The sequence below is a fragment of the Melanerpes formicivorus genome, unplaced genomic scaffold (genome assembly GCF_026170545.1).
Source record: "Melanerpes formicivorus ecotype bairdi unplaced genomic scaffold, bMelFor1.0.p_v2 SCAF_2, whole genome shotgun sequence".
Classification (NCBI taxonomy): Eukaryota; Metazoa; Chordata; class Aves; order Piciformes; family Picidae; genus Melanerpes; species Melanerpes formicivorus.
Genome location: NW_027142354.1, coordinates 20,846,858 through 20,865,027, shown reverse-complemented (window position 1 = coordinate 20,865,027; position 18,170 = coordinate 20,846,858). Strand labels below are relative to the sequence as shown.

Here is an 18,170-nt window from a genome sequence, read left to right as displayed (position 1 = left end):
CATGTGTAGTGTCTAGAGGAGTAACCTTATTCTCTCTTCTCCTCCTAGGCTGAAGTTGGAGGACCTCTGATCTGCCAAGATAAGGATAGATTTGTCCAATATGGAGTCACCTCTTGGGGACTAGACTGTACCCAGCCATCAAAGCCTGTTTTTGTCCGAATTCCTAGTTTTCTTTCTTGGATCAAGAATACAATGATTGTCCACTGAATCTAGATGCAGGATAACTTCTGGGAAGCAGTCCAAGTATGGTTTAAAAATTGTAATAATTCATAAGAATCTTAAATAAATATCCTTACTGGCTGAGCATAAGTAGTTATTGCAAAGCAACAGTCAAGCTGACCATTTATTACTGTCAGTCTGTGTTGTGCCTGGGTAAGTCAACTGTCTTGCATATGACACTGGCTGTACAGTTCCTGTGGGAAGCATAAAACAGTGGAAAATTACTGAGCCCGGAGTTGCTAATAAACACATGGTGACCAGAGCAGATACAGGGGCAGGGTGGAGACCTGGTGGTCTGTGTTGCTATGGCATCAAGGACAATAGGAGGAGCAAGGCAGAGGCCCACTGTTCCATCCTTCCATCTGCAACACTGCTGACCAGATGAGTTGCATTAAAACAAAAATAAAACCAACCAACCAAACAAAACCAAAAACCCAAACACAAGGAATGTCTTGTGCAACTGAAAAAAAAAAAAACCAGGAATGATGACTTGACTGAAGCCCTCCACACACACACTGCAGAATTGTAGATAATGATGTATAAATATTGCCCCACTTCCATACCTCATTTGGAGGAGATTAAGAGTTGGATGCAAAAGATCTGGGACAGACTGACAGGTGTACCCCCCTCACCTCCCCTCGCCATCCCAGAAGGGATGCCTTTTGGGTTCATCCATTTCTTTTGAGCCGTGCTCTGGCTCATGAAATTGTCTTCATCTCTGTTCTTTTCTGTGCATGAAAGTACAAAGTCTGCCCTCTGCAAGTAGCTTTATCCCAAATTGGACCTACCCCTGTACCTAACACTGTAATCTGCTCTCCTTTCTGTTGCTGCTCCAGGAATAAGAAGTAGCAATCAGATCTAGCTGCTGCTTTGGGTAAGGAAAAGGTAAGCCTGAGCTACTAGGAACTGGATAAAGGCCTGGTGGAATTTCTTCTTCTTGGGACTAGTTCCCCCTGCACTCACCACCCAAGCAGAGCTTTGTGCTGCACTCTGCAAACACCTAACCTTCCTAGGTTAGATGTCTGCATGTCAAAAAAAAACAGCTACCCACACCAGTGGGAAAAGCGGTGAGTTGCATGGCATATAGTATGGTTAACATGTTTGTGAGGCTCTTAGAAACCCTGCAATCACTTGTGACTTTAACAGCTCAGCTCTGACGAAGTTCAGGAATTAAACTGTTCTGTCAGTTTATTTCCAGAAGAGGTAAGGATATCTCAGAGTGCTGGACAAGTGAAGCTGGGTGCCAGGGCACTGATGCTTGCCTTGTCTTACCAGACTTGATATTATAAACACACGCTCTAGTTGCACAAGTTTTCTTCTCAAGTATGTCTCTCCCTCATTCTTCCATAGTAATACAGCCCAAAAATTTTTCTTGAGTTGAATGCTCAGTAACCTTGGATACTTTCAGAATAGAATAGAATACATTGGCCACAATATTTTCTGGAGCACATGAAAGGCTTGCTGACATCTGGCCACTTGTTTTCTGTTTCCCATGTACTGTTGTTTTTATAAGTTCTGCCAGTAGCTCTGTTCCTTCAAAAACATTGGTGCAAAACATCTGTAATAGTTGGCCAGACCCAGAAATAGTTCCTGATTCTCTTGGTGCCTATCAGACATTCTTAACTTCCTATAGGCATTGGTAATGAAAATTTTGGGTATTTGATACCATCTTTTGCTAAGAGATGCTGAACTGTGTCTTTAAAGGGTCTCCTGACATAGGGGGTAGCCTTGCCTGCAGACATTTTATACAGTCTGCCTGTAATTCACAGATCACAGTTGCACAGATGTGTGCATCTGCATACTCCTCGTGGGACCCAGCAACCCCACTGAGATACTGCTGCTGTTTCATAATACTACTACAAGATAATACTACTTGATCTGAAGGTTTGAAAAAGGCAATTCTCCCTGGATGTTCTTCTCAGAATACCTCTCTGCACTATTTGATTAGATTTGAGGTGACCATCTGTGTAGTTCTCCCTGGACTCTAACAATGTGAGAAATTTAATGTCACTTTGCATGATGTTTGAAAAGCAGGATTCTTTCTCAGAAATCCATGTTATTCATTAGTAGTCCATTCTCTTGCTACAGAACATTCTCAGAGGCTGAAGACTCCCTTTGGCCTTCACTTTACAATATTCTCTGAATCATCTTTGACTTGGTTCCACAGATTTGAGTCTTTTATTGATACAGTTTTGTGTCTTTCTTGGGGCTTTTTTTGTAGCTTTTATGAGAATGTAGTCTGGAAATCCTGCAATATTTTCTCCAGCTGAGAAAACTACTGTGGTTGTGGCTGTTCCATTACTTGGGAGCTCTTTGTTTCCTATCAGTTTTCTGTCCTCGTTTTGGCACATAGTGATACACTACTCTTGCATTTTGCAGTCTTCTGGTGTGTCTAAGTAATAAATATATTTTTGTATTTACAATGCAATGCACTACTGCTAGGCTGTGGTAATACATGGTCACAGAAGTTAGGAACTTAGACTCTGATTCTAACACCAGTGTTTGAATTTTCTTTAACAAGTTCTCTTATATAAGATGTTACCAGACTAATGAGCAGTTTGCAACCAGGGAAGGTGCTGCAGACATTGAAAATATGATTGGGGAAAAAAATACGAAGATAATTCCAGCTGCTCATGGCATAATCTATTTAAGTTTACACTTCACTTCCATTCACCTTGTTGCTTGTGATGAATTCCATATATCTACACTTTCTTTGGCAAAAACAGAACATGATATGCTCAGTCTTTTGGACACATCATACATGCAAATGACATATATTTCAGAAATTTACTTTGGATTAAAATATAATAAGGGCAAATGTTAAAATTGATCAGCAAATTTTCCCTGATTTCTCATGTAGAATTTCCTGATCTCAGCCATTGGAATGGGCTGCCCAGGGAGGTGGTGGAGTTGTTATCCCTGGAGGTGTTCAAGCGGAGATTGGACGTGGCACTTGGTGCCGTGGTCTAATAGGCATGAGGTCTTGGGTGACTGGTTGGACTTGATGATCTTTGAGGTCTTTTCTAACTTTGTTGATTCTATGATTCTATGATTAGCTCAGGAGTTTATATGACACTCCTGAAAAACAAAAGAAATCCAAACCAAAACAACTTTTCCAATTCTGCCTCCAGCAAATGCAAGCTGTGAAACCTAGTATTAAGGTCTTTTTGCATAGGGACATAAAAATTGTTAAAGAATAAAGGATTTATATAAAACATCTATTAAACTGAAACCATTGCAAACACTTTCACAATCTACTTGTAAAGAAAGACAGCATTATATGTTATACCCACACACATAAATGCCCTCTCTCTCACATAGCCATACACACATGTGCACAATCTGAAAAAATGCTAAACTAGATCTGAAGGTGATATTCTCACCTTGCTGACATGAACTCACATCTCAACATATCTTGAACTGATCACACTCCACACAGCCTTAAATGGAATATAGTAAGGTCATTTGCTGCTTTGCCCTTTTAGCATTTTGTTTCATTAAGATTAAATTAATTATAACCCCCTTCCTTTGTGCAAGTTAACAAGTCAAAAACAAGCATAGAAATAAGCCTAAATGTAACTGAGAAGTAGAAACTGCACTGGCAATATTAATATGTACATTGAGTGGAAAATAGAGGTTTCTTGTCCCTCTTTTCTGAAACAGTGACATTCTAGACAGTTGGTTTCATCATTAGCTGGAACCATCAGTAAACAAAACACTGCAGCAGGGATCGCTCTGTATGTACAAAAAATACCAGAACAGAGCCTTACAAATATTAAGCATTTGTTTAGGTCTTTGGGACACAAAATTTCTCCACACATTCTTTCCTCTGCTTTTCTAACCAGAAGTTGAATAGTGGCTATGCTTCTTTTCTTCATTTTCTCTTCCACATTCTGCTGCAAATAGCCCTCACCCACATCCAAATACAAAGGGTCAAAGGGTTAAGCTGAATTGCTAGTTAGGGGAGGAAGGACTGATAAAAGCTCAAAAATTTCCCCTCTGCTCAAGAGCAGCAGTCACAAATGAATCCTGTGGTTTGGGTCAGTGGAGACAGGGACTACTTGCCTGCTACACCCAAAATAGTGTAGCCATGACCTGCCAGGCAGGAGCCTGAGTACAAACAGTTTCTTACAGGTTCTCCCAGGAAGAAAACTCAATTAAGAAGAAAAACAGACATACAGGTTGAAGTTCAGGCCTTATATGCTGCTTCTCTGTTTCTGTTGTGCAGCCCCACAGGTAAAGAGTGGCTAGCACTTGCAGGCAGGGTGGCATCCACAGTACACTAGAAGGATAGCAAAATCAAGAAAGGACAAAGTTGCATTCAGTACATGCTCCCACTAACAGAAATGTAGAGTAGGCTACAGCAGTCTCTTCTGTGTTTGCTGAACCATTTCTCAAAATGGTGCTACTGCTAGTCCTACTTGAGCAGGACTCAAAGGTGCCCACTGGGTCTCTCTGCTGTTTGCCATCCTTTAGCTTAGCTATGGTTTCTCCAAAGATCTCTCTGTAGGGAACAGAGAATGTTTTTGCCCTCCTACCTAGTAGTGACATGAAGTTGTCTCTCATGTACAAAAACTTACAGCACACTGAGTGCTAAATGCCACTGCTGCTGAACTAGACACAACTTCTAAGTATTTACAGGTGAATTCACTCTTCCTCTCCTTGCTTTGAAGGCACGGAATGGACTGCACCTTCTCTTAATCATCTCCAGTAAAAGCTGCTGTCAGATTCCCTATGACATTAATGCTCTTCACAGCTCTGTTAAAGGCAATTGCAGGGTCTGTGTTTTACCAAATGTTTGTTCAACAATGCAGAAATTTAAGTAGTTCATTCTCTAGATATTTTTATTATAAAGATGTCACTCAGTCTGCTCACTTCCTAACCTCTCTGCTTCATGTATGTCTGTCTGACTTCATTATGGTTGTTTCTTATACTTGGTAGGAGCCAGAACAAATGAACATCTCAAAGACTAAAACTTTCACTACTGGAAATGTATCCTTTCTGTGTCTCCATACTGGCACCGTCACTTTCCTTTCCTTGGATATTTTTGTGTCTGTAGGTAGAAATTGCAGAGATTACTTCATCCACCAGCTCTTCTGCCCTCTGTATTGCTTCATGTGTAGAACAAGGACAGCACTGACTTTCATTGTGACTACATTTTCCTTCCCAAACCCCTTCCCACCCTGCGCAAAGTTCCCTCTAGCTCTTTGAATCAAGGCTATATAAGTCTTGACTTCTGTCATTTGTTCTGGTTGCCTTTGAAAAGAAAGGAAACATATCTTCCTGATTCTCAGCTACCCATGGATCTAAAGCATAGTATTATCCTTTGGAGCTCTTGTAGGAGATCCTTTAGTTCATGCTCACTGCAGTCTTGCAGCTGTGCCCTTCCTTAGAGCTGCCTCATGAGATTTTTCCCTCCAAGGAACTGAATCTTACTATTGGTCCATTCTTCACTTAGCAAAACCCAAAAATCTAGAGTGACTGTTGTCTGATTTTTTTCTGACTCTGAAATTTAGGGAAATTATGTGAATAAATTTAGTAAAGTGTGACCTGTGTTCTGACATTGTAGGCAATTTCTTTTTCAGGGGATTTTTCCTGACCTTACAGTAAATCCAATTTCAAGGGTCAACTTCTATTTAAAAAGCCTTCTACTATTGTTTATATTTTAACCACTGTGCTAACTAATGTACTCTGACTCTGAAATAAGATCTGATAAACTTCCACCTATGGTAGACCTCACAGTGGTCAAATAAATGAGAACAAACACCACAAGACTAGAACTAGGGAAAGATTTAGACACTGTGAATCTAAGAAGGAAAACAGGAAAAGAGAAAAGACACAAAAGGAGACAGATAAATTGAAAGTTTTCAAGAGATCCTTTCAAAAATGATGCTCTGTGATGCCATATCCTTGTACCAGTACAGCAGGGAAGAATGCCAATCTGGCAGATGAAAGACACTTCTGTTTTGACATTTTCTTATGGAAACCTTAGTGAATGAGCATTATTGTACCACAATGACTTGCTGACAATATCACAAAGTCAGATTCATTAAGACAGAGATGAATAATATTTCTCCAAATCTGCATTGTCAGCTTTGAAAAAAGTGGCAGTACAAGTTTTCTTTCCTTTTTCCAGACATAAATTAGAAACATCCACACTGAAGGAGGTGCATTTTAACCAGCTTCAGAGCAATTAGACTGAGAGAAGAACCTGACCTAGGCCTAAAAGTGGCGGTTGCTATAGACCTGAGGGAGTGTAGACACTTAAGATGAGAAAGCTTCTGCTTGCTTACAAAATGCATGCAGAGGTTCCCAAACTATCCTGGACACATGTTAACACAATTTTGGCTATCACAACTAGCTCCTGATGTGATTAAAATCTCTGAAGCATTATTTTCATCAAAGAGGTTTACAAACTCCTTTAAAACTCAAGGTTTTTCAAACCTCTCCTGAGCAGAAGAAACAGCTGCATTTAACCCACATATGTGGTTTTTGTCTCTGTCTCCACCAGCTATGTACCATAACACAGTAACCCAGTGAATACCTTAGTGGAAGTGGGGGATAGGAAAGGATGGGGAAGGATGATGGAGGTGCTAGAGAGGGCAGAACTGTGCGAAAAAGAATTTTACATCGAAGTAAGGAAGAAAACATAATCTGATAATATCTAGTGGGAAGGAGGCAAGTGGACCGGTGAGCGATGCTGGCTGTGGCTGGGGACAAGACACTGTCCAGCGAGTGTGGAGCTGGCAAGAGAACCTTGGATCTGGAGTGAGAATTGAAAGTGAGATTAAGATTGGTAAAAAACAGGTGGTGCTAAAAGAAACTTGAGTAGTTCTCAAAAGCCTGCTTGCTAGTGAGGCCTTCCTTGTGCTTTGCTACTTCGTTTAATTCTTCTTTCTCAATGAGCAATTGTTCCTAAGACCCAATAAACTCAATCCCATAGTACCCAACACCTTCCTCCTATCACTCTTCAGGTGTCTTCCTGAGCCGAGCCAAACCCATTCTGGGCTCATCTGCTTTGTTAGTGGCCTCTACAGATATCCTGTCCTTTGCTGCAGAGGGGAGATGGAGCTGACTGGTAGCCAAAGGTGTGTTCACATGTCCAGGATAGTTTGGAAACAACTGTGTTCACAAGGTGCATTAAAACGTCTTCAAGCACAGAGGACCACTAAATAACTTGGGTTTACAGCACAATACAGGAGAAAAATAGCAGAAAAATACAAGTAGGATCAGCCTGTAAAGTAGCAGTTAATCTCTCACATGTTTACTCCTCAACCTCTAGCTTTATCCCAAGCCCTTGGTACAATCCAATTTCTGCTCAAAGTGAGTGGGGCAACAAAGAAGTGGGTAGTCTCACTAGTTTTTGGGGAAACTCATGATTCTATGATCTTTTTGCCTTTATTTGCAGAAGACTGAACTGCATGACACAGAAGTGCCTATTTGAGTCTGCATCCAATATTCAGCCTCCTCCTGCCTTTGGGGAGTCACTAGCACATTTGCTTAGAAAAGTTTTTCTGAAGAAACACCGTTGACCTAACATTCAAGTGCAACTTTTCCAAGGCAAAGGCCACTTGGGAAATGCAGAATGATCTGATGTTGAAATCAGGATAACACACGGATGAGCAAAGTCTGGCATCCCTCACTGGATGAGTTCATGCATGCAGTGTGAGGTTTAGTGTCTTCTGAGGAAGAACAGTAAATACCTATCATTGGGTCTTAAGCCTAAAGTTATGCTATGAAACTCAAACTCTAAACGTTGCTCCAAAACAGAAGGGGGATTGGGGAAAAAAAAAAAAAAGAAAAAGAAAAAAAAAAGACAAGAAAATGTGTGTGAGAATGAATTCTGTAATAAAAAGCAAAATTAAACTGCTTTCCAGAGTTAATATTTTCTGGATTTGATGATCATGGTTACCCTGACATTAAATGCAAGTTGGTCCTTATAAATCAATGCAGATATGCATGGCAGAAATTTCCATTTGGACTCTAGTGTACTGATGCAATTCAAATTCTACCTGGATACATGATTTCCCTTGCTTTCCTCCAACACTATTCCTCTATATTCTCTAGCAGACAAAGACCTAACCATTTGAAAGTGAAATATGTCCCACAAAACAGGAGAGTGCCTTCACATTTCCTATAGTCCAGTACAAATGACTGAGTCGGATTTGGTAATCCGTCCAATTCAAGGTTGTTTGAATGGCCACACCATGGCAAAGGGGGTCACAGCATGGGAGAATCATTAACTTAATCTACCTTCCTTGTTTGTTTGATGCTGCCTCTCTCCAGTGTAAGTCAATAAAACTTTGTGCACTGACACACACGACTTCCAGCACCCTCCAGCTTGGCCAAAATGGGGCCCAGAAAAGCTGCCTTTCTCTTTCTTTTCCTGCTCAGCTCAGGTAAGAGTCCTTTGCCTTTCACTTTCCTAGGTAAGATGGGGGCCAAACAGTTGCAAACTCTATTTGGTGAAGGTAAGTCTCTGCAGTCCAGCACCACTTCGCTGGACAATAATGGATTGGGACTTGCTGGCTAGCAAGTTGTTGTTAAATGAAGAGAGAGCTATGGTTTCTCCAGTGTTGTGTTCACTAAAGACATCAGAAGAGCAGCAGCTTTGGTGTCTGAGCAGGGGACTAATGGCTCCCTGCAAACATGACAAATGGCCAGAAACGGAGGCACATTTGGAAAGTTTCTTATCAAAGGCACAATACAAGACATGGTTGTCTGTTCTTGTCAGCCTTTCATCCTGGGGTTGTGGCTTTTCTCTGTCATTACCAAGTACTCTGACCCTTATTTTGGTTGTTTTACAATTTGTGAATACATTGTGAAAAACTAAATAAATAAATAAATAAATAAATAAATAAATAGGGAAAAAGGAAAAGGTTTCTGCAGACTAGAGTTCCAGTCTTTTTCATAGCCACAACCTTAACAGGAAATTCGTCATTGCATGTGGTTGGAAGTTCCAAATCTGCTCGGCTTTACTTTCTGCAGTATTTTTGGTGCTGCAAGACTGTTTTTGTGGAAGATAGTGTGAAATAATTTGTGATGCACAAGAACTGGGTAAACCTCTTTATATCTCTCTTTTTGGACTGAGTAGATTGCTGGTCTTACAGAGATTTTCAATTTTGCAAGAAATATTCTCTGTCCTAATAACTTCAAAGAGCGATGAGATTCGGACAGCACATCTTTTGAGCCTTCTGTATAACTATACATCTTGTTGTGATTGCAGTTAAAAATATAGTTACAGGTGCACCAACATATATAAAAACCTTCAATGAAGTACACTTTACATATCTTGTCTTATAACATGAAAAAGGAAACAGTTGTTATATATCGGTCGGGTTTAGCTAGAAATATTAGATACATGCCCCAGCGTTTATCTAGATATTTAATGTTAAGAATTATCACCGTTTTTTTTCCAGAAGAATATCCTCACTCAAATCAAATACACTTCTCTAATAAGTAGAAAAATTATATGGGGGAGGAATAGCTAGAATTTGGGCATTCGTCAGCAACACTCTGCTTTTGTTAGCAAATCCTTTATCACATGGTGGTAAATATTTGCACTTCCGAATAAGACAGTAGTATGTCTTTCTAACACTGAAAAATTCCACAGAAAGCAAGAAAATGTACTGTATTTTTATTAATTTTGCATCTTTTTATTCTTTAAGTATTGTGCTCTGCTATGTAATTATAACAAAAAAGAGGGGGGGGGAAAAAAAATGTTTTTCTGACCCAAATAAATTATGGCCCTGTCAATATTTTAAAAATCAAATGTGACAATCATAATGACAAAACTATTGCAGTGTCCAATCAGAACAGATTTAAAGTTGCATGGGAGCTGTATCACAACAGGAATTCTTGTCCTGGTAGAATGTATTATCATAGTATCATAGTATCATTCAGGGTTGGAAGGGACCACAAGGATCATCTAGTTCCAACCCCCCTGCCATGGGCAGGGACACCCCACACTACATCAGGCTGGCCAGAGCCTCATCCAGCCTGCTCTTAAACACCCCCAGGGATGGGGCCTCGACCACCTCCCTGGACAACACATTCCAGGGTTTCACCATTCTCATGGTGAAGAACCTCCTCCTCACATCAAGCCTGAATCTCCCCACCTCCAGCTTCATTCCATTCCCCCTAGTCCTATCACTACCTGAGATCCTGAGAAGTCCCTCCCCAGCCTTCCTGTAGGCCCCCTTCAGATACTGGAAGGCCACAATTAGGTCACCTCGGAGCCTTCTCTTCTGCATACTGAACAGCCCCAACTCCTTCAGTCTGTCCTCATAGGAGAGGTGCTCCAGCCCTCTGATCATCCTTGTGGCCCTTCTCTGGACACGTTTCAGCACCAGTATTGCAGCATACCTATGATATGGTTTTAACCTAGTATAATGATTTCTCTCAACATTCATTTCTTCTTAATGCTACTTTTGTTTTGACATAACTAGTGGGATCAGTGATTCCTGTGATTGTTACATGACATTTTATTTTAGCCTTTTACATAATTTTTTTTTTCTGTAACAACTATCTTCTTATTTGATGCACATTATTTAACTGACACCCCTTAAGGTCAAATTCATCCCTAGTCTACATGCAGTAATTCACTGTCCCTCCTGCTGTCAATGGGCTACGACTGAGAAAAAGAGGAGTCAGAAAGAGATGGAAGTCCCTTTCTTCGTCATGGCTGTCATGCACGAGGGAGAACTCAGGGTCTGGTTCATAACCTGTATGCCTTTTATTCAACAGCTGCATAAAGCCAGAGAAAAACAGGGCACAGAGTAGGACAGACCATGGGCCAACTGTCTGTCTGGGGTTGAAACTATGCAGAACAGGTAGCTTTGTCAGTAGAGTCATATGCTCATCTGATAAAGAAACTGCAAATATCACAGGACTCATGCAACTCCATGACACTACAGCAGAAAGTCATAAAAGTCAGAGTGCTGTAGACTACAGCTAAGTATTCTGAGATTGCATAGCTGTAGCAGCAAAAGAAGGCATGAAATGACAAAGCCCTTTATAAGAAGGATTGTACATTTTTGGAGCTTATTGCTAAAAATGGCTATACTTTTTAGTACCCTATATTTTTCACTTGCAGCTGGAGCCCAGAGTTGCTAGGTGAGTTTATTTACTAGTTTAATGTCTTGTGTAGATTCACTGAAATGGAGGGGAACATCTGCTGCCTTGATCGTTAAGTTATGGACAGTTGCCACAAAAATGGCAAATTGAACGTGAGCATGGTGATAACCACAGTCACTGAGGATGGCTTGTTTCTTTCAAGAGAGTTAGAAAAGGGGGAGCTGTGGAGTGGCTGATGAAACTGAAGTCATTTTATGGGCTAGATATCCACAAGCAACAATCTTTGTTTCACATCCTTCTTGATTACCATTTCACTGTTTTCTTGCAAAGATGGATGACCAATGTTTTCTTTATGCTTTTTAAAACACCTAACTCTTTTTCTCTTTGGGTCATCTTCTCTATTCTCATCACTTTAGGTTTGTGTTACTTGTTATGACTTTCAGAATGACGCAGAACATGGTTCAAGGCACAACTCTGCCTTATGTTTTCAGTGATGCTATGCAGTACCATACTAGAAAGGCAAGATTTATGAATCTTTTGTTACCATTGGCCCATTATTCCAGCAGTTAAATTGTAATGTTTATCAATGACGCAACACAGAATTTAACGTGAAAGTTTGAAATAAACTCTCATTTCAGCATTCACATTTTTAACTCATTCTCTCTTTTTCCTTTTAGTGCAAGGAAACATACTAGACAGCTATGTGAAAACAGAAGGAGCTTGGCTGCTGAATCCAAAAAAGCAAATTTATAAGACAAATAGTGAAGAGGAATGTGCAGAGCGATGTGAAACTGAGAGTAAATTTATTTGCAGGTAATTTCCAACAATTTCCATATATATTTTTCATTGCAGATGATGGAACAGTTTTCCTTATTTATCAGTACTCTGAACTATTGAGGGATTTCTTAGGAGTATTTGTGTCTGAGGCTTGATGGGGGAAAAAAAAGGTATATAGAAAGAGAATGCCTGGGATCGTGGTATTGCTTACTTTCATTGCATTTCCTAGTATCTTGCAAATACACCCTTTTTATTTTTTTATGAACATTACTAGAATTTGGACTTATGGACTTATTTACTTTGACAAAAGAGATGGCCATCTAAACCTTAATGATCCTAAACTCTACTTCCAGTGAAGCCATTTTTCTGAACTTATATTTAACAAGACGCAAGGGACTCATAAGCACAAAAGACATTGACCAGTTGGTATCACAGGTTTTTGCTCAGTCTTCTGCCTCAGAGCCCATTGACCTTCAGCAGTACAGCAGGCAGCTAGAGAACTGAGGAGAGAAGCCTGTTACTGTAGTGGGAGGCAGTTCTCACATAGGAGGCTGAGGGTTTTCCTCTTCTACTCTTCATGAATTTCTGTTCTACCACTTCTGCAGCATACATGTTTGAACTCAGTAGACTGTATTCAGGACTATTATCATTACTTCACTCTCCATCCGGCTTTTATTCAAGGCAGGGATACCTTACTGCTGACTTTTAAAATGTATTTTATAATTTTGTGGTTTAGCTCAAAAGGCAAAATGAGACTTATTTTAAAGAGGTGTAACCCTGAATGATAACAGAGGTTTGCTGACTGATTGAGTATAGTATCATCCATTGCCTTTGATCCCAGTCCCCTCTCCAGAAATCACAAAGAGAGGACAGCGCTTTAGCAGTACTTGGCTCAGAAGGGTAGGAAGGAAGGCAGAGAGGGTATGTCTGTATATTCAGATTATATATTTACAGTTTGCAAAGGCATATTCAGACATAGTATCATTCCTTAGCTTCTGCCTACCATCACTTAACACTGGTATGACATCAGTGCTGATGACATGAAGCTGGGTGGAGTGGCTGATACACCAGAAGGTTGTGCTGCCATTCAGTGAGACTTGGACAGGCTAGAGAGCTGGGCAGGGAGAAATTTAATGAAGTTCAACAAGAGCAAGCATAGTCTTGCACCTGGAAAGGAACAACTCCATGCACCAGTATAGGTTGGGGATGGACCTTCTGGAGAGCAGTGAAGGCGAAAGGGACCTGGGGGTCCTTGTGGATAGAATGATGACCATGAGCCAGCAATGCCATTCTAGGGTGGATTAGAAAGAGTGTGACCAGTAGGTCAAGAGAGGTTCTCCTCCCCCTCTACTCTACACTGCTGAGGCCACATCTGGAATGTTGTGTCCAGTTCTGGGCCCCTCAGTTCAAGAAAGACAGCTACTTAAAAGAGTCCAGAACAGAGCCATGAAGATGATTAGGGGAATGAAATATCTTCCATTCGAGGAGAGACTGCAGGAGCTGGGGCTCTTTAGCTTGGAGAAAAGGAGACTGAGAGATGACCTCATCAATGTTTATAAGTATGTAAAAGTTGAGTCATGAGAGCCAGGCTCTCCTCGGTGGTGCCCAATGACAGGACAAGGGGCAATGGGTGGAACTTGAGGCATAGGAAGTTTCATGTAAATATGAGGAAAAAATATTTCCCTATGAGGGTGACAGAACACTGGAACAGGCTGCCCAGGGAGGATATGGAGTCTCCCTCTCTGGAGATATTCAAAACGTAACTGGTTGCATTCCTGTGTATTCTGGTGTAGGTGATACTGCTCTGGCAGGGGGGTTGGACTAGATGACCTTTTGAGGCACCTTCCAGACCCTGAAATTCTGTGATTCTGTGAATGTTTCATCTTTGCCTCCCCAGTTAATTATGTGAATTCTTTTGCAACCAATAAGGAACAGGCACTATCTGGCAGGGAAGGATCTGGAGGAGTAAAGGTACATATAGGCAGACATTTAACAACAAGTCAACACTGTTTATGCTTCAGACCAATTAGTTAAATTAACACTTCAATACTTCAGACTTGTCCCCTTGGCAGTGTGTTGGACCATGCTCATTAGCTACATCCCTGATTAAAATTTGACATTACAGAGAGTTGGGCTTGAATCTGATAAAAGAGTCCCTAGCGTAGTTTTGACCCAGGACAACCAGCACTCCCCAGACTGGATGTGGTTACCAGTAGCAAGTCCAGATGTCCTCTGGGGAGAGGCCTTGCAAATATAAGAAACAGAGGCACTCTGAGACCATACCAGTTGTTCATAGGGCTACAGAATGAACTTTGTCAGTATTTGCCCCACTGAATGTCATGTTGCTATTGCTCTTTCCCCCTTTTGTTCAGAAAAATGCAGCTTTAGAAATTAGTTTATCAAGAGTTTCCCTTAGATGCTATTATATTTTGTAAGTTATTCTATTACATTTTGTAAGTTTACAGCCTTCACTTCACTTGTTGAGAATTAAGATGGCAGTGTTTTCCAAAGTGCTTACATTGTTTCACACAGCAATTCAGAACGGTTATCACAAGGTAGTTTAAGGTCTTGGCTTGTTGTGTTTTACGTGTTCCTTGGTAACTGCTGAGTACAGTAGAATGTGCCACTTCTTGAATGAGCACATTTTTCAAAAATAAGACCAAGTTCTCATGTGCATATATACCCTTTAGTATGTTCTCTGGACCCTCTGGCACATTATAAACCTTGGAGTTCATGCCTTGCCATAATTTGTTCATGTATTTCAATGCAAGTTTGACATGAAGGCTTAATAAGTCAAAGTCACATCTGAAAAATGGGACCTTCAGTGTTCAGTGATTTGTGAAACATCACCCAGTCTTAAATACCACTGAAGTGTAGTGCTTGCTACAATTACAACTGAATACTAGAAAAGTTGTTCAGGAAAGTAATACACGCATTCAACTATTGCTCCTTACATTGCTCTCTTCTTTTAATTTCAACAGGGCCTTCTTATTCACCAGTAAAGAACAACAGTGTTTAACATTGTCTGAGAACAGCAAAACAGCAGTGATATTCAGAAGAACAAATGCAGTTTTTTACGAAAAAAGAAGTATGTCTATGGCTTTTTAATACTATTTCATTGATATATGCTTTCCAGTGAGACTCACATAACCCTATTGTAAATGGAGGCTAAGACTTCATGGGGTCACATGAAGTGGGTAGGTCAGCCTTTACCTAATACACGGATTTTGACAGAAAGGAGTGGTACCTTTTTTTTCTGCCAAATTAGTACTCCAGCATCTTTCTTTCTCTCTAGATCCTTGTGTCCACAAGCAGAGAAGAACAATGCTGCTCAAAGCAAAGTAGGTGCTGGACGTAATGGAGATGCTTGAGAGTCCCTTCTCTCTTTTTTAAACTAGCTAATAACCTACAGCTCCATTTTCTCTGTCTCTGCTAAGGCTCCATAAGGAGCCATGGTTTCTGAGATAGATCTTTGCCCGCAGGAAAACTGATGGAAACTGTTAAATTATTTCATTTGTATCATCAAAGAAAATTCAGAGTTTTCTTAGGTGGGACTCAAGTCAACTTAATTTCAGTTGCACATGTTGTCAAATGTATTAGAGTCTTAATTATGCTTCAGGGGGAAAAAAAAGTTCATTTTTACAGTATTCATATATCATTATATGATGTTTACACTCTTCAGTTAATGAATTTAGTGAAACTGTTATCCTAATCTTTATTTTGATGGTATAATTAATTGATATGGCGAACTTTTGTATGCTCCTTTTGTGCATGTCTCTTTTTTCTGATCATTTTTATCATAGACAACAATTATTTGACTGAAGCATATTCCACCTCCTATTCTTTCTGAAAATAGGAAGACTCCCTTTAAGAAATGGCTATTATCTAATTTTTGTCATCTCTTTAAAAAAAAATTATCACCTTATGCCAGATGAAGACAAATTATCAGGTTTTAAAACTACTTTTGAATTACATAATCGAGTACAGAGCTCTTGCCATATACAGGCAACCACAAAATCATAGAATCATAGAATTATAGAGGGGTCAGGGTTGGAAGGAACCTCTAAAGGACATCTAGTCCAACCGCCCTGCAGTAAGAAAGGACATCCCCAACTGGATCAGGTTGCCCAGAGCCCTTTGAGGCTCACCTTGAACAAGAAGACAGGTGCTTTACTTTTAATGTGGCCAAAGTTTCACTGTGGTGTTCTCAACTTCAGTAATACACAAGAGAGGAAACAGCTCCTTGCTGAACATTCAGATGTAAGCTACTGTGGTAAACTTTGGTTATAATTACTACTGTGTTAAAAGACTTCATGTAGGCTGCCTTTCACTGTTTATTGATTTGTAACTTTTTAAAGACTATTAATTCATCTGAGAATATTTGGAAATTTGAAACATTAGTATCTATCAAAACATTGGTGTTCTTCAACAAAGAAAGGATCGCAAAAGGAAAAATTAACCAGTTCCTCAGCTGCTGCAAATCAAACAGTGGTTTCAACAAGCCAGTATATAACCAAAAATCAAGAATCACAATAATTAGACTGCAAATACCTGAGTTCAGGAAATACAAAGAGCTCCAGAAGGATGCATCCTTATTCTTCTGTTGACCTACAAAGACTTGTAGGATAATGTGATGATATGTGTGTATCACCTACCAGAATTTCCCCGAATCGTGAGTAAATAATATTCTGCAGTTCCTGTTGTAGGGGAAAAAATGAATGGATCTGTTGGCAAGGAACAAAGTTTGAAGACTGAACAGAACATTTGAATGTAAATAATCCTTACTTATTTTGCTTCAGTAATGTGATCAGGAAATAGATTGATGCTGGTTTATTTTTGAGACACCCTTGTATGTACTGAGGCTAGAACCTGTAAAAAAAGTCCTGTAATATTCAGAGAGGATTTGTTACTGCATCCTTTTCGGCCTTTTGAGGTCATAAGCATGGATTTTAGGTTCCTGAAAAACAGAACCCCATCAGTAAAGATTTGAAAAACTGTAGTTTTAGATAACCAAAATGTCCAAAACTTGCAAATATGCCTACAGAAAACAAAAGGTATCACAACCATCAAAGCCACAGCCTACTGTGTATGTCAGATGACTTCTCTGTTGCTCATCTCTTCATTTGCAGAGGGTCTCAAATAGTGATGTATCCATTTTAATGATAACATCTACTGTTACAGAGAGATGTGAAAATGTAGCTGGTACCTAGACCAATCACATCACAGTCTCCAGCAGCTATTGAAGCCTGATACTTCAAGGAAATTCCTTTCACCTGCCCAGATGCTTTAGCAATACCATTGTTGAAACAAACGTTTGTTTATTTATTGTTTTGTGGTTGAAGCAAGAACTTGATGAGACCTCTTTTTCATTGCATTTAAAGAAAAGGATGACAGTTAGTATAAAATTCATTTCTTAAAATTGTTTTTTCTATGATATGTACTACAAAACAGAAAGTTAACCTTCTCTGGATATAGAAAAAGTAAGAGGAGTCAAACCTAACTTTTGGGAATTGTTATCCACATATCTGTCTGTAAATAGTTAACCCAAGGGATATGGATAGAGTTTGGGGATCAAAGACAGTTATTTGTTGTCAGGTAGATAAAAGGCCCTAAAGGTTATATAAATGGTCAAAAGCTTACACAAACAAAATGAGTCAGTGCTTGACTGATTCAATGCTCAACTATGGGCAGGTTTAATGTTAATTTATTGCAGAATTGTTTGAGGGATAAATGCCTTCCAAATAACTTTTTAGAGAAAACTTTCCCAAATATATGTATTACAATAAAGATGTGCCTAAAGGAACATATATAAATCCAGATCTAAACTACCTATTGGGCCACAGAAAAGCTGGACCTTATTTCAGATTTAAATATTAGTTCTTTTCACTTTTGACAAGAAAAGTCTGTGTAAATTTGTATTATTTATCCAGATCTCTGTTAATCTTCTGCTTGTATGTCAGTTTTGGTATAATTTTAATGCTGAGAAAAGCTCATACAAAACTGGGTCACAATATCTGATTTGGAAACTAGTTAAGGACATTGAGACAAGCCAGGTCACAATCTAAAAGATGTATTGCTTTATTACCACTAGAGAGAAG

At 39.7% G+C, this 18,170-nt stretch overlaps 2 protein-coding genes across 3 annotated transcripts in view; both read left to right on the top strand.

Moving 5' to 3' along the window:
- LOC137448325 (plasminogen-like) overlaps window positions 1-357 on the top strand; it is a 30,402-nt gene extending 30,045 nt beyond the window's left edge. Inside the window, exon 19 of the mRNA XM_068152755.1 lies at window positions 49-357. Within this exon, the coding sequence (XP_068008856.1) occupies window positions 49-207 (159 nt within the window). The 3' untranslated portion in view covers window positions 208-357. The remainder of the gene's footprint in view (window positions 1-48) is intronic.
- Window positions 358-8,520: 8,163 nt separating this feature from the next.
- Window positions 8,521-18,170, top strand: part of PLG (plasminogen) — a 31,349-nt gene continuing 21,699 nt past the window's right edge. For both annotated transcript variants that reach the window (XM_068152777.1, XM_068152769.1), the window contains exons 1-3: window positions 8,521-8,618; window positions 11,973-12,108; window positions 15,054-15,160. In XM_068152777.1, coding sequence (XP_068008878.1) covers window positions 8,570-8,618; window positions 11,973-12,108; window positions 15,054-15,160 — 292 coding nt within the window. In that variant the 5' untranslated portion in view covers window positions 8,521-8,569. The remainder of the gene's footprint in view (window positions 8,619-11,972; window positions 12,109-15,053; window positions 15,161-18,170) is intronic.